At 44.0% G+C, this 15,139-nt stretch overlaps 1 protein-coding gene across 5 annotated transcripts in view; it reads right to left on the bottom strand.

The window, feature by feature from the left end:
- Positions 1 to 15,139, bottom strand: part of AFF1 (ALF transcription elongation factor 1) — a 172,839-nt gene that overhangs the window by 12,861 nt on the left and 144,839 nt on the right. For 4 of the 5 annotated variants that reach the window (XM_087724075.1, XM_087724076.1, XM_087724072.1 and 1 more), the window contains 6 exons: positions 11,838 to 12,767; positions 7,983 to 8,080; positions 5,640 to 5,898; positions 3,325 to 3,416; positions 2,375 to 2,438; positions 553 to 689 (listed from right to left, as the gene is read on the bottom strand). In XM_087724075.1, coding sequence (XP_087580201.1) covers positions 553 to 689; positions 2,375 to 2,438; positions 3,325 to 3,416; positions 5,640 to 5,898; positions 7,983 to 8,080; positions 11,838 to 12,767 — 1,580 coding nt within the window. The remainder of the gene's footprint in view (positions 1 to 552; positions 690 to 2,374; positions 2,439 to 3,324; positions 3,417 to 5,639; positions 5,899 to 7,982; positions 8,081 to 11,837; positions 12,768 to 15,139) is intronic. The other variant, XM_087724074.1, reaches the window with a different exon arrangement.

Here is a 15,139-nt window from a genome sequence, read left to right as displayed (position 1 = left end):
GCAGAATAAGAGTAATAGAATAGAACAGAGTAGAATAGAATAGAGCAGAGTAAGGAGTAGAATAGAACAGAATAGAATAAGAGTAGAGTAGAATATGGAATGGAGTGGAGTGGAGTAGAGGAATAGGCTAGGCTAGGAGTTGAATAACAAAAAGAGTAGAAGAATAGAATGGAATAGAATTCTTTATTGGCCAAGTTTGATTGGACACACAAGGAATTTATCTCCGGTGCACTGCAAGGAATAAGCTCTCCGTGGACATAGAAGCAATGAGTGATAAATCATGATCCTAGCCATCATAAAAATTCATTCACTATAAATCATAAGATACAACCCTAGACTAGAAGGCCCAGACAATAAAAGGAAGACAAAAACAATATCTAGAAGGGGAATGGTTTTGGATAGGAGTAACAACAGGGAAGGCCGGATTCACAAGATAGGCAGAGAACCAAAAAAAGCTACAGGGAAGAACAGTGAACTCAAGGTGGAACCTTCTGAATATCAGAGGAAGAACCTGAAGTCAGCAGGTTAGAACAGAAACGGTTGTTTACTTACTTAATGAGGTCTATGGTTTCTGCAAACATGGTGTAGGCTGGCTTTGGTGAGAGCGGGTCTGATTCCATTGCAATGCCACACTCAATGAAGGATAGGGCAGCATCCAAGTATTTGAAGGCCTTTCCAACTTTGTCTGTCTATTGGGAACACAGTTAGCACGGATTAACCCACAAGCCAGCCAAGTGAGGCATTTTAGTTTTCCTGACATACTTCCACCGTTTTGTATACAGGCACTAACTATATAGTCAACGGCCATTCCAGAGTTGCAGTCGAAGGCATTGGAAGAGCACCAGACAAAAGGGATTCAATTCAAACGTTATAGTGGGCTTGGTGGCTTCAAAACTAAATTACCTAAAGCGATTGGTTTCCTACAATGTATTAAGTTTTTTTTTTTAAGTTAGGAAAAACAGTATGATGAATCTAGCCACTTTGAACTGAACCTCAATCTCAATTTCTCTCCTATTAGAAGAATGGAATAATTAAGCGCAACGGAAGACTCGCTAGGAATGAAGGTGGTCTATTATTGGGAATTGTAACATATTTTTATTCACCTATACCAGGGTCAGCAACCCGTGGCTCTGGAGCCGCATGTGGCTCTTTCATCCCTTTGCTGCGGCTCCTTGTCATCAGTCGGCTCCACAATTGATAGGGCTTTCGGTTAGAACAGGTAGAGGAAAAAGGATGCCACACTAGGAGGAGACTCTATGGTGGGGGAACCGACTTCCAATCGGCTTCAGAATTGAATGGGGGGGGGGTCCGGTTAGGACCTTTCTGGCTCTTTGAGTGGTTTAAGATTGCCAACCCCCTGACCTATACAATTCTTATCGCTTTTCTGAGTGAGAGGATATCCCCAAAGTGGATTTATAAAGCAGACTGACCATTTAATAAGAACCTTTCAGGTATATTGTGAAGCATTTGTTTGTTTACCAGTCCATGTGGATATGGTGATGTTGTCCTCTGTGTCTAAGTTAATTCAAATCATCACACTAGAGGAAGTATGTTTCTTCCCCTTAACTTGGATAATGTTTACAGACATTCTCAACTATCCAGGTCACGGCTATCCCAAAGCAGTGGTGGGTTACTACTGGTTCGGGCGCATGCACTCGCTGCTTCATCCGGGAGGGTGGGTGGAGCCTCCTGCCACCGCTACCACCAGTTTGCCCGATCCGGGCCAAACCGGGAGCAACCTACCTCTGTCCCAAAGGTGCTTTTCCAAAAAGTAACTGGGACTTTTTTTTCCCCTTGAAAAACGTTTTGTTTCTCATCCAATAAGCTTTGAACTGAACTGAAGAAAGTTTTTCAAAGGAGAAAAAGAAATCAAAAAAGTCCAATTGCCTTTTGGAAAAGCACCTTCCGGATTTAACTTAGTTACATGGCGTTATGCAAGAAGTTTTGGGTGTCTCGTCACACAAAAACTTTTAAGCAACAAAGAAAGTGCTTTATCTTTATATGTGAACAGAGGTCAACCCCTTGGCAGCCTGCCTCCTCCGTCTTTCAACAGACTCTTCCAACCCCAGAAGAAGACAGCTTCCCAGTTGGAAATCTCCACAGTTTTGACCTTGGAGTGGGTGTTCTGAGATGGAAACATTTCCAATTTGAACTGCTTGGCAAAGCTTTCAACTCGCTCTCGATCACAGAAAAGACATATGGCAAGAGAGATTTCATCTCAATTTTTAAATCATGACAAGAGAGCTCTTTGAAGCTGATCCATGGCTATTTCTCGAGGTGGGTTTGCTTTATCCAGCAATCCCTCAAGTTAACTGTACTATTTGGAGCCCAGCCTATTCACACTCACTTGCAACTTTTCTGCAGGCAAACCTACCATTGCATCAGCTTTGTGCTTCAATCTTTTGGCTTCCTTTAAGTGAAATTCTACTGGATGTTGTCTGAAATAAACCAGAGAGAAAAGGGTTTTTCAGAATAGCCAAAACATATCACATAGACATTTTATTTCGCAGTTCTGAATGAACAGCCAAAAGATCTCTAAATATTTAGTAAGTTGTTCACTGTCAGTGAGCTTATATAATCTATTCTGACCTAGGCTTCCCCAAAAAGTATAAAACAGATTCCTGGTCCCGGCAAAACCCCTTTTATTAAACGAATGTGAATTCCTCTCATTCACATTCAGCAAAGGCCTGGCAAACAGTCTTTCAAAGGTGAATTTATGACCAGAGACCTTATCTAGCTTGGAAAGCTGCCATGTAAATATTTACCAAACACAGTGCAGTGCAAGGAAAGACTTGGCACAGAGTCTCTGAGATTCACGGACAGATCTTCACACTCCTGAAACGAACTAATGAATGACCGAACGAACTGTTTCCTGCACAAGCCCACTCCCCTTTCGCTCCTCTTTTAGTTCCTATGGGAGGGGCTAATCACCTGTGGCTTTACTCCCAAGCCAACACCGACCCTGATTTCTTAGTTGTTTCTTCTGGCAGTTCTGCGCATGTGTACACTGGGAACAGGCTCCAGCTGTTCCTCTGCCTCACTGCTGTCCGGTTCCGAAGGCAGCTGAGAACTGCCAGATGGCGACGCAGAGCCCTGGTCCAAGCCTTCCCCAGCCTCCAGGACTGGCCCATGTTCCTCCCCAACCTCCTCACTGTCCGACTCTGCTGCCAGCTCTGCTGGCCACTGGCGGGCCACAACAAAATCAACCCAGCAGGAAAATAAAAACCCAGGTGAAAACCCAGGCTGTTCCGATAGGTTACAACAGAAATGGAGCTCTCAAAAGACAACCTATCACAGCCAGAAGGAAAAAGAAAATATTCTTACCGGTGAGGCTTGCTTTGAGGCTTCATTGGCTTGGAGGTACCGTTTGGCAAAGAAGGCACTGGGAAAGGGTTCGGGACATCATCTGCAGAGCCCTGGAAAGATGGAGAGGAAGAATGTGAAATACCTGTAACTCAGTTCACAACAGAACATTTGCATTCTTCAACGAGCATGCATTTTTATTTCTCCCAGCATTACTAATTGTAATATACAATGCATATAATGTGTGGCATGATAGCAGTCTTCCAGTAGTTGAGGGGCTGCCACAGAAAAAAACGAAGTCAATTTATTCTCAAAGCACCTGAGAGCAGGACAAGGAGCAATGGGTGGAAGATCATTAAGAAGAAATCTAACTTAGAACTAAGGAGAAATTTCCTGACAGTGAGAACAATTAATCAATGGAACAGCTTGTCTTCTGGAGTTGTGGGTGCTCCATCACTGGAGGTTTTCAACAATACACTGGACAACCAGGAATGGTATAGAGCCTCCTGCTTGAGCAGAGGGGTGGACTAGAAGACCTCCAAGGTCCCTTTCCAACCCTATGATTCTATATTTTAATTTGATCTCTTCTTTTTATAACCACGAGGACGCTTGTTTTTTGTTTTTTTTTTACAAATGCCCCAAACAGGAAACAACTTTGCATCCATCAGTGTTAAGAGAATCACAATATCCCAACATAATCTCAATTTCTGAATGAACTGCACATGGGGTTGTTTTAATTTGGGAGGAAACGATGAGTCACTTAACAGCGTTCTGAAAGACCCTGTTTTAGAGACTAAGGCAGACAAATTTCCGCAGCAAAGAAATATATTATCTTCACAGTCGCAATCGAATGACAAAATTACACAAATTCAAAAGCTGAGAAGCAATCTCATCAACTGATAGCTCGGGGTTATTTTATTCTGTACATTGGACTTTGTTTTCTTGACTGTAAGAAAAGTTATAAAAAAAAGAAGGGGAAGGCAGCGAATGAGGTGGCTGGATGGAGTCACCGAAGCAGTCGGCGTGGCTGAAATAGACTCCAGAGGATGGCAGAGGACAGGAAGGCCTAGAAGAACATTGTCCATGGGGTCGCGATGGGTCAGACACGACTTCTAACAACAACAAATCTCATTAGAAAGTCAATTTTGGTCAAATTGTAGTTTTTGATGGAGGCCACACCATAATTAGAAGAAAAAAAAACCCCTGGTTACATATACGATAGTTAAGCACATTTCATCCTATGCTTAAAAACAAGATGCTTCTGATAACTATTTTATCTCTTGTCTTGAGGCATCAACGTTAAAAGTTCTCATTCAGCTCTCATGCCCCAAACCCATTGACAAACTTAAAGATGATTTTATACAATCATTCGTAAAAGCCACCTAGCCTGCTGGCCATCAAGGTATCTGAATTCTGAATAATGCAACAAGCAGGTATATTACAATATCTCTACTTCTCTCTATATTTAAAGAGAAGTTTAAGCATTCCCCCATTTTCCCATCGAAATTTCTAGCTGGGATATCCACTATGGAGAATATACCTGCAGCAGCTCATATATAGATACATTTTGATCCAAACAACTGTGATATGTAAGACTCCTTAGGGGGAAGGAATCGCCTTCACTATAGAGGCGGTCCTCGACTTATGACCATAATTGAGCCCCAAATTTTTACTAAGCGAGACAGTTAAGTGAGTTTTGCCCCATTTTCTTGCCACCGTTCTTAAGTGAATCGCTGCAGCTGTTAAGTTAGTCCCCCGGCTGTTAAATGAATCAGGTTTCCCCATTGACTTTACTAGTCATAAGGTCACAGAGGTTGATCACACGACCACGGGACACTACAACCGTCATAAATAAGAGCCAGTTGCCAAGCGTCTGAATTTTGTCCAGGTGACCATGGCTTTTCTGCAATTGTTGTAAGAATGAAAAACCACCGGAGTTTTCAATGCTGTTGTCACTAAACAAACTTTTGTTGAGTCCAGGACTAGCTGCATGGTGATATCCACAGCTTTTAGAACTGTTGCTCTGAATATCTATGGGGATTCTCAATCATCCAGGTCATGCTTGTCCCAACGGTGCTTTTTCCCCCCTTCTTTCAAAAGGCAACTGGACTTTGTTTTTCCTTGAAGATGTTTTTGCTTCTCCTCCAAGACGCTTCTTCAGGTTCTGACTGTCAGAACTGAAGACGCTTCTTGAATAAGAAGTGAAACGCCTTCAAGGAAAAACCAAGCCCAGTTGCCTTTTGAAAGAAGAAAGCCAAAAGCACGTTGGAGTGCTCTTCTGAACAACCCAAGTTCCAAGAATGATGTGTCCTTCAATAGAAATGATTTACACTTACTTTGTCACTTTTGGAGTTTTCCAAAGGTTTTCCCTCCAATTTCCTGTGCTTGGAGGATGAAGATTCCTTGTGGCTCTCTTTGCTCTTGGCAGTGCTGACCGTGGGACCGGGAACTTGATAGCAGGCATCGTTTTCAGTCTTTGGCCTCTTTTGAGCTGTCTTAGGCGGCTTCTGAGCAGGCTGCATGGGAGACAGTGGTGGTGGCATCGGCAGTGGCATCTCTCTCCTTTGCGTCTCTGTTGCCGAGAGCTTTGACATCCTAGGGAAAGGAATAACCAGGTCAGGGTGAATTCGAAGGAATATTACTTTAAAACTGTAGCATGGAATAAAAATTAAGCGCACAACACCCGAGTTCACTGGATAAAAGATACTGAAACATGCAGATAACTAATCAACATTTTCATCTTGAGCCACAAAGGGAGGAAAAAGTCAGGGACTTTTGGCAGATTAATTAACATGCTGATATTCTTAAGCAATAGTAAAAATGCATACAAAGGCACTTCTTGGATCTGAACCAAAGCTAAGTATATTGACAGGCTATAGGTTTCTTAAAAAGTTGGGTGTGGCAAAGATGGGTTCCAGCTGTTGGGATTCAAAGAACTTTCCAATTGTTTAGAATTCAGATATTCACTTGTGAGTAAAATGTAAAATAGATGTGCGATAAATGTACTACTAGTTTACATTTGGGATTAACCACTAGTAATTTTCAGTTCCAATTAAATGACACCAATTCGTTTCAAAACACTTTATTATCAGCTTTTCTAAGCTCATCAGAAATTGCTACTTAACTGCATTCACATTTTTAAAAGAGTGTTGCTGGTCTTCCCAAGAGAAAATACATGTCATTAACATGCCTATGTATGCACAGATATTAGAATAAAATGTTTATCCATGCAAGTGCATTGATTAAAAAAAATCTTGCACAAAGTATCCATTCTAAATTATATTGTCAAGGGACACCAGAGTATTTGCAATGGAACCCAGATTATTTTTTTAGACATTTCTATTTTGCCTCTATTAAAAAGAACACAAGACAATATAAGAACCCTCTACACACAACACACACATAAACTTTGCCTTACCTCCTAGGGAGCTAAAATTGAGCTGAGGCACATTGAGATAATTTGAAAGTAAGTCTCTCGACTCTGACAATTTCCCCAGCCTTAATGAAGAAGACTGACTCTCTATTAGAGCTATCGCATTTAACATGGATTCTATTTTGTTTTGCACACTTAAGTGTGCAAACCTAAGCAAGTTGCCTTCAGACATTCCTCATCCCCCCAGACATAGGTAGGACAAAAAGCTAGTCAAACTCACCCTTTTAAGTCTAGCTTGTCATTTGAAAGGATTATTTATCACCATAAGATATTCCAAACAGCAATAGCACTTAGACTTATATACTGCTTTACAGCCCTCTCCAAGTGGTTTACAGAATCAGCCTATTGCCCCCCAACAATCTGGGCCCTCATTTTACCCACCTCGGAAGGAAGGCTGAGTCAACCCTGAGCCTGGTGAGATTCAAACTGCCAAATTGCAGTCAGCTGGCAGTCAACAGAAGTAGCCTGCAGTACTGCATTTTAACCACTGCGCCACTGGGGCTCAAATGCTGTTGATCAGCTCATCTGGTATTGAGGGAGGGGAGGAGGAATGGATGGGACACCTTGTCCTAAACATCTAAATACCACTGCTGGCCGGGAGATTCCGGGAGTCAAAGTCCACCCTCTTAAAATGATTGAAAAACACTGATCTAGGTGAGCAATGTGCAGGCAGCTCTGTGATGGGACAGGCATGGAAATAATAAATACATGTATGCATTTATTACACATGCATGTTATTATAATAATACACGTTTGCACTTTGCATTTACAAACAAGATCAGGAACATTTGCTTCCACACACAAACAGACCCAGCCCGGGTTGCATGTTAAGAGATTGACCCAGGGATTATCATTTTTAGGTAGTCAAAAAGACAAGTTATCTTATCTGCAGCTCCCAAAATTTACTACGTGCTTCAGAAGGAATCCAAAGGAAAGAACAGTGTGAACAAATGCTTAGTATTAACGAAGTCATTGTTTGCTGATACACAATTAATTTAAACAACCAGAAGTTAAAAGTTTAAATGTGGTTATTAGGACAGAATTTCAATTTTAATTGTATAGAAGTTAGATTTCTCACTTAAGAGAGAACCATAATAATTTTGTTGTATCTTTGTTCTTATTAGATGACTAATAGGCAAAAAAAAAAATTAAAATCACCAAAATTCAATGAAGAAGAAGGGAGCCGAGTGTTCTACTTACTAGATTTTACTACTTTAGTTTTTCTACATAACAGCTTTGTACTCACTTAGTTTTACTGGAATCTTTATGGCCTAAAGATGAGGAAGATTTGGTTTCTCTCTCCAGCTTGATCTTCTTCTGATCATTTCTCAGTGCATCTTCCTGCTGATGAAGAAAAAAAAAAAAGAGAAATATAACCCTTAAATACTTCAGAAGAAGCTGCCTTTCTGACTGCACACCTGTGCAACATGGAAAGCCGCACACCTGTAGCCACATCAGAAGCAACGATCAACTCTACCATGACCAGCAAGACTAAGCTCAGCTGTTATCCCATCCTGGTTACTCTCGCCTTCTTAAAAGTAAATCTTAATTCATTCTGTTGCCAATCGTCAGAGGGTAAGATAACACCAACATTTTAGGGGGAAGAGAAATTCGAAACAGCCTAAAGGGGACTCATTATTTAGAAGGCAAAAGAAATGGTTTCTCTTGGAAGATAACTTGGAAGGAAGTTTAGTCTAGTGCCATGATGGTGAATCTGTGGCACGCAGAGCCCTCTCTGCGGGCACGCAAGCCGTCGCCCCAGCTCAGCTCCACCACACACGTGCACGTACCTCCCACCAACCAGCTGGTTTTCAGATCTCTGCTGCGCATGCGCGGAGGGCAGCACACATGTGGGATACGCAGGTGCATGTGAGGGGGGTCACTCGCACATGCACAGGGATCATTCATGCATGCACAGGGTGAATGTGTGTGGGTCACTCACGCATGCACGGGGGCCGGGGGGTCGCATGTGCATGCACACCACACACACGAGTCATGCACGCATTGTGCTATGGGCGCACATGCGCGCTTCTGGCACATGACGACAAAAAGGTTAGCCATCATCACTGGTCTATTGGTTAGGACACCAGGGTAGAAACCAGGAGACTGAGTTCTAGTCCTGCCTTAGGCATGAAAGCCATATTGGTGACTCCAGGACAGTCCTTCTCTCTTAGCCCAATCCATCTCACAAGTTTCTTACTTTGGGGAAAATAGGAAGAGTGAAGAATATTAAGGACTTTCACAGCCTTAAATTACTTATAAAATAATGAAGGTATAAAATCATAATAAAAGACATAAATAAAATGAAAGAAGGGAGATTGGATGGCGGCCTCATAGGACTGCTATACCGCAAGCTTCTTCTCACAGGCTGTATAATTAAACTACTGTACTACAGTCCAAAAGGTCCATTGCAGTGGTTCTCCACCTTCCCAATGCCGCGACCGTTTAATACAGTTCCTCATGTTGTGGCGACCCCCAACCATAAAATTGGTGTCTCGGTTCCTACGACCATCGAAACTATGTGTTTTCCGATGGACTTAGGGTGACCCCTGTGAAAGGATCGTTCGACCCCCAAAGGGGTCCCGACCCACAAGCTGAGAACCACTGGTCTAATGGCTGTTTCCCTGGGTGAGACTGAATCGTGGATTATTACCAACATTGTTGGCTTTTCGTTGAAAAAATATGATGCTTTTAAAATTATGCAGTTTACAGATCAGGGAGGCATAGAAATGAAAGGAAAACGTTCACATGAGATTTGAAACTCCACCTTTAATACTGCTTACTAATTCAGCAAGTTTTTTTCATCCAGCAGGCTAAATTATAGCATTGTCATTCTTTTTTTATTACACTTGTAGTGAGTAGAATACACAAATGAAATAGAGGTAGTACTATTAAGGAATCTACTATTAAGCAATTATTGTATTAATCAATTATTTAAGACAACCTCATGACCAACGTAAATTGTTTGGGCAGCCTCTATGCCAGTGATGGCGAACCTATGGCACACGTGCCAGAGGTGGCATGCAGCGCCCTCTGTGATGGCACGCAAGCTGTTGCCCCAGTTCAACTTCGCTACGTATGCGTCTGCGCCTCCCGCTGGCTAGCTGGTCTTCGGTTCTCTGCTATATATACACGGAGGGGGCAGAGGGCAGGTGCAGGGATGTGGGACAGGTGCAGGGCCACCCGCATGCGCATGCGCAGGACACATGCGGGGGCGCACATGTATGGGGCCCAAATTTTTTGTTGCAACTTTTGTTGCTAGGTTTTGCCCCATTTTATGACATTTCTGGCCACAGTGGTTCAGTGAATCACTGCCGTTGATAAGCTAGTAACCTGATTGTTAAGTGAAGCTGGTTTCCCCATTGACCTGGCTTGTCAGAAGGTCCCAAAAAGTGATCATGTGACCTCGGGAACCTTGCAACCGTCATTAAGTATGAACCAAGCACCTGAATTTTGATCACATGATCATGGGGATGGTGCAAAGGTGAAAAACTGTGAAAAACGGTCCTGTCACTTTTTCTCACTGCGTTGTAACTTTGAATGGTCACTAAATGAACTGTTGTAAATTGAGGGCCACCTGTTCTCTCGCCTTTCTTTTCTCTCTCAGTTCTTTCTCTCTCAATACTCTTCATCTTACATCTCTCTCACACACACATCTCTCTCATCTTTAATCTCTTTCTCTAATATCCCGTTTTTGTTCCTAGAAAAAAACGAGGAAGTTTTGAGAAAACACTTTTCTGAACACCCTTCTATTGATGCAGATAATTAGATCTTAAAAGAGCTGCTTTGAGATCTTTATCAGAATCTCACTTCCTAGACTCCATTTGATTTGAGGGCCACATCAGGGTTGGGTTTGCCTGGGGGGGGGGGGGCTGCCATGACGGCCTACTGCAGCCATTTGTCAGCAAAAACAGGGGAAGCCATGAGCCAGTGGTGGGTTCCGGCCAGTACGCCTCGGTACGGGGGTACCAGTAGCTGCTGGGAGCAGCAGCCACCCTACCAGAATGGTACCCACCCGCCCGCCCTCGTTCCTTACCTGTATTTAAGCCAACTGGGCCATTTGTTTACACGCGCGCAGCATGCGGTGCCTGCACAACGCTCCGCCAAGCAGCTGGAGCATCGCAGGGCGGTGGGTGCGCATGCGTGCTCAGCATATGTGCCCATGGTGGACACCCAGCCCCATCGCAGCGTACCAGTTGCGACGGGATCCGGAACCCACAACTGCCCTGAGCTCCCTTTCGCTGGCAGAGGCACCCAGGGCTGGTCCTTTGCTGTATCCAGGATGGCCCCCGTGGGCCAGATTTAAGCACCCTGCAGGCTGGATCCAACCCACGGGCCTTGAGTTTGACACCCCTGTCCTAGATACTGGTACAGCTACTAAATAGCAACTGTGAAAGCTTGAAAATTACCTCTTTTGCTGCCTGCATATTATTCCAACTCCTCCATCTTCCACTTAGAAGCACTTATTCTAAAATAAGTTAATTGATCTAGAAAATCCTATCAGCGGTTGAGATTGTAAGACTTGGTTATTTGTTTTCAAAGTTTCATTTTGCACCCTACCTCCATTGGCTTTTTGAAAATTGAAATTCAAGATTTTATCCAGTCCTCCTACAAGTTAGAAAGTCTGTAAGTTAGAATTTTATGTGACCTGAAACCAAACAGTGGGAAGTTAATAGTTCTTCATAAATTGTACATAGTTAAGCTATATACCACATTTTTGGAGTATAAAACGCATCGGAGTATAAGATGCACCAAGATTTTAAAGAGGCAAATTTTTAAAAAAGTTTTTGCATTCTGCAGACCTCTCCAAAATGGCCTGTTCTTCGCGAAAACTGTGTCCCTGAATTTACCTAAACCCACACTAAATATATATTTATCATAAGTCCAAAGTTTCATAGCCAGTAAATCCCCCGTGTTGATTACAGTTTTCTTCCTGTTGATGTCGTTGGTTTAATTTTATTTTTCCCCGTCTGGTTTTAATAATCCATGCAATGCAAAAAGGAGCAGAGTTGCTATCCCTAAGAGTATAAATTCATGGATTATTAGCTTTATCTTATTTTGCCAACGCTAGAGCCACCCCTCCTCCGCCCAAGTCTCTTACCTTTCTCTTTTTGAGAGTTTTGCTTGGCGCCTCTGTGCTTCTTTTGTCGATACCCTGCTTTGTCATACCATGGCTGTCTTTCAGTTCGTGTTTTTTAGGGAAGAGCCCCTTCTCGGGTGGCTGAGGGATCCGCGAGAGGAGAGCCAGCTCAATTTTAACCACAAGGCCCGGCAGGGCGGGGCAATCCCTCAAGGGCGACAGCAACTTCTTATCCCTGATAGGCAAAATATATTTGTCCCTTTGAAGTTCCTCCTTGACGGTAACCGATACCTTGGAGCCGTTAGTTCTACTGGTGGCAACCCCCCTCGGGCTTTCACCGAGAGGACTGAGTGGCAACGGTTCCAGGACACTTCCCGCCACCTCTACTTTTGCTTCATCGTGAGCAAATAAGGTTTTAAGGGTTTTGTGTTTTTTCTTCTCAGTGGTTTCTGGGACAGTTGGTTTCGATTCCTTCTTGTCATCAGATTTCGGCCTCCCTTTCGTTTTCACCTTCGGCTTGTCTTTGGAAGACTGGTCTTTGGCCCCGTACAGTCCGGGGGGCTCACTTTCAACTGTTAGGCCTCTCTTTGGTTCCTCCTGTACGGTCGCCTTGTTGGATCTCCTCGGTTGCTTGCTGCCCACCGTCTGGTGGAGAGACTCTTCTGCGACCACAGGCGACTTTTGGTAACTGCGTTTGGTAGGGAGATGGACATCTTGATTTGACCGGGAAACTCTGCTACCGCTTTTGGAGTGACCGTCTGTCATCGGACATTCCCTCTTGCCTCCATTGCCACTGCTAGAGCTGGCTGTTTTTCCTTGTCCTTTGCTCTCCTGGACGCTGCTTCTGCTATGGTCATCTTCCAGGAAACTCTCTGTGGGAGATACTGGCTGGTTGACTTTGATCAGCCAGTTGTTCAGCTGCCAACATCTGTTGGAGGTTTGTGGATCAGGCTATGGAAAAGACAAAGGAAAAGAAAAAAATGAACGCATGCCCAAGAGATTATCAAAAGTTGCATGGAATCCTGCTTTAAATTAATAATTGTCTGCACTCCAGTTTGAACTAAGAGATTGATGAATCACAACAGACCATGACTACTCAACCTAGAAATAAGGAGGAATTTTCTGACAGTGAGAACAATCAACCAATGGAACAGATATTGCCTTCGGACGTTCATCACTGGAGGCTTTCAAGAAGAGACTGGACTGCCATTTGTCAGAAATGGCATAGGGCAGTGATGGTCCAGAATGAGTGTTCAAAGCGTGCACGCCTGAACCCCCAAAATGCAATGCACCTGTGCCCCCACACACGCTGCCCCCTATCCATGCGTGTGCATCCCCCTGAAAGTGCCCTGCCCCATGCATGTGCGTGTCTGCACGCGCACTGCCCCATGCATGCGCACACGGGGGGCCCTGCACGTGCCCCACACCCCTGCACATGCACCCTGCCCCCTCCGTGCATATACAGCAGAGAACCAAAGACCAGCTGGTTGGCGGGAGGCATACACCCATGCGTGGTGGAGCTGAACTGGGGCAAAAGCTGGCGTACCATCAGAGAGGGCGCTGCGTGCCACCCTTGGCAAGCGTGGCACAGGTTCGCCATGACGGGGTAGGGTCTCCTGCTTGGGTGGGACACATGACCTACAAGGTCCCTTCCAACTATCTAATCTAAACTAATCTTATCTAAGTAGATTGACTATAGGGACACAAACAACAACAATATTTTTTGCTACGTTACGTGTCCAGAGACAAAAGTGTACTCTACAAAAAACAGATTGTGCCATCCAAAGGTATCTTTTTCCTCAAATGTTTATCTTCCCTCGTTATCTCCCAAGGCACATGACCCTGGATGGCTCATAAAAATATCATCAAAACATCCCTGCCGGGACTGTTTTGTTATGTGCAACCACGTACCTATTATCATTAAAGGCTAAACAAATAGTATATATTAAATATGAAATGCGGAAATACCCTTGAAAGTTTTTACGGGGGTTTAGTTTAGCTGTTTCCTCAACTGGGCACTTTCCAAAATCTCACTGTCAGGTCTGGGAACTTAAGTCCTTCTTTTGAAAAGACACTGATTTTGGAAAAGGCTGAGCTATGCTGTACTTATGTGATAATGACTGGTTAAGGCAGAGTTCTTCAAACTTGGCAACTTTAAGACTTGTGGACTTCAACTCCCAGAATTCTCCAGCCAGCAGAGCTGGCTGGAGAATTCTGGGAGTTGAAGTCCACAAGTCTTAAAGTTGCCAAGTTTGGGGACCCCTGTGTTAAGGTCAGGGGTGGGTTCCGGTAGTCACTACTACTGGTTCGCTCGTGGCTGTGCAAGGCGCGCCCACTTTGCGGGCATGCACGTGCTTGGTGAGCACTGCATGCGCATGCACAGTACAATAAAAATTGCTCTGCGCATGCATAGAAGCTAAAGACAAGATGGCGGTGCCTATGGCGCCGCCCGGAGAACCGGTTCAGGGGCGTGGCAGGCCTGGGTCGCTGCCGCTTCCAGCGACCCAGGCCACCAAACCACTACCAGTTCGGCCAGACCAGTCCAAACCAGTAGGAACCCGCCCCTGCTTAAGGTTTCCAAGGAGGCCTAAAACTTTCTACCTAGCCATGCAATTTTGAATGGTCCTCTCTATGTAGGGAAGATGCTAAAAAGGAAAGAAAGAAAAATAATAGTCGCCATTCTTTTTTCCTGTCCCAACGAGATATAGGAAACACATTATGTAAAGCGGGCTGGGGCACAATCTGTCAGCGGGTTAGCTTCCCAAGCACTGAACAGAATGGAATTCAGGAGGGGGGGGGGCTGAGGAACTGGCAAAAGAAAGATAGAATTTGAACATGAGCCAAATTCACTGCGGAGAAAAACATTCCAGAATATCTTCCTCAATGCATCTTGGTTCTAAGCCCCATCCGCCTTTCTGGTCAGGAAAACAGAAACACCACACACACACGCTCATGCTATTGTTTCATTACATAGGAAAAAATGCAGACACTTCCTATGGCCACAGTTGGCCAAAGAGTTGAAAAGAATTCTGCAGGAATTATTATTTATTCTTTTCAATCCTGTCTATCAGCAGGATAATTCTCCCAAACCAGAACAGAACAGGACGGAATTTGGCCTGTCAAGAGAAGCCAAATGGAAGAAATACCGAGTTTGAAAGGGCTGGATCCAGGCACGAGTTGTGAAGGAAGGAAGGAAGGAAGGAAGGAAGGAAGGAAGGAAGGAAGGAAGGAAGGAAGGAAGGAGTTGTGAAGAAAGAAAGAAAGAAAGAAAGAAAGAAAGAAAGAAAGAAAGAAAGAAGGAAGGTAGGAAGGAAGGAAGGAGA

Source organism: Thamnophis sirtalis, unplaced genomic scaffold, assembly GCF_051295495.1.
Source record: "Thamnophis sirtalis isolate CommonGarterSnake01/CBP01778 unplaced genomic scaffold, rThaSir2_p1.2 scaffold_10, whole genome shotgun sequence".
Taxonomy (NCBI): domain Eukaryota; kingdom Metazoa; phylum Chordata; class Lepidosauria; order Squamata; family Natricidae; genus Thamnophis; species Thamnophis sirtalis.
The sequence above is the reverse complement of the archived record's forward strand: the minus strand, read 5'-3'. Positions and strand labels throughout refer to the sequence as shown.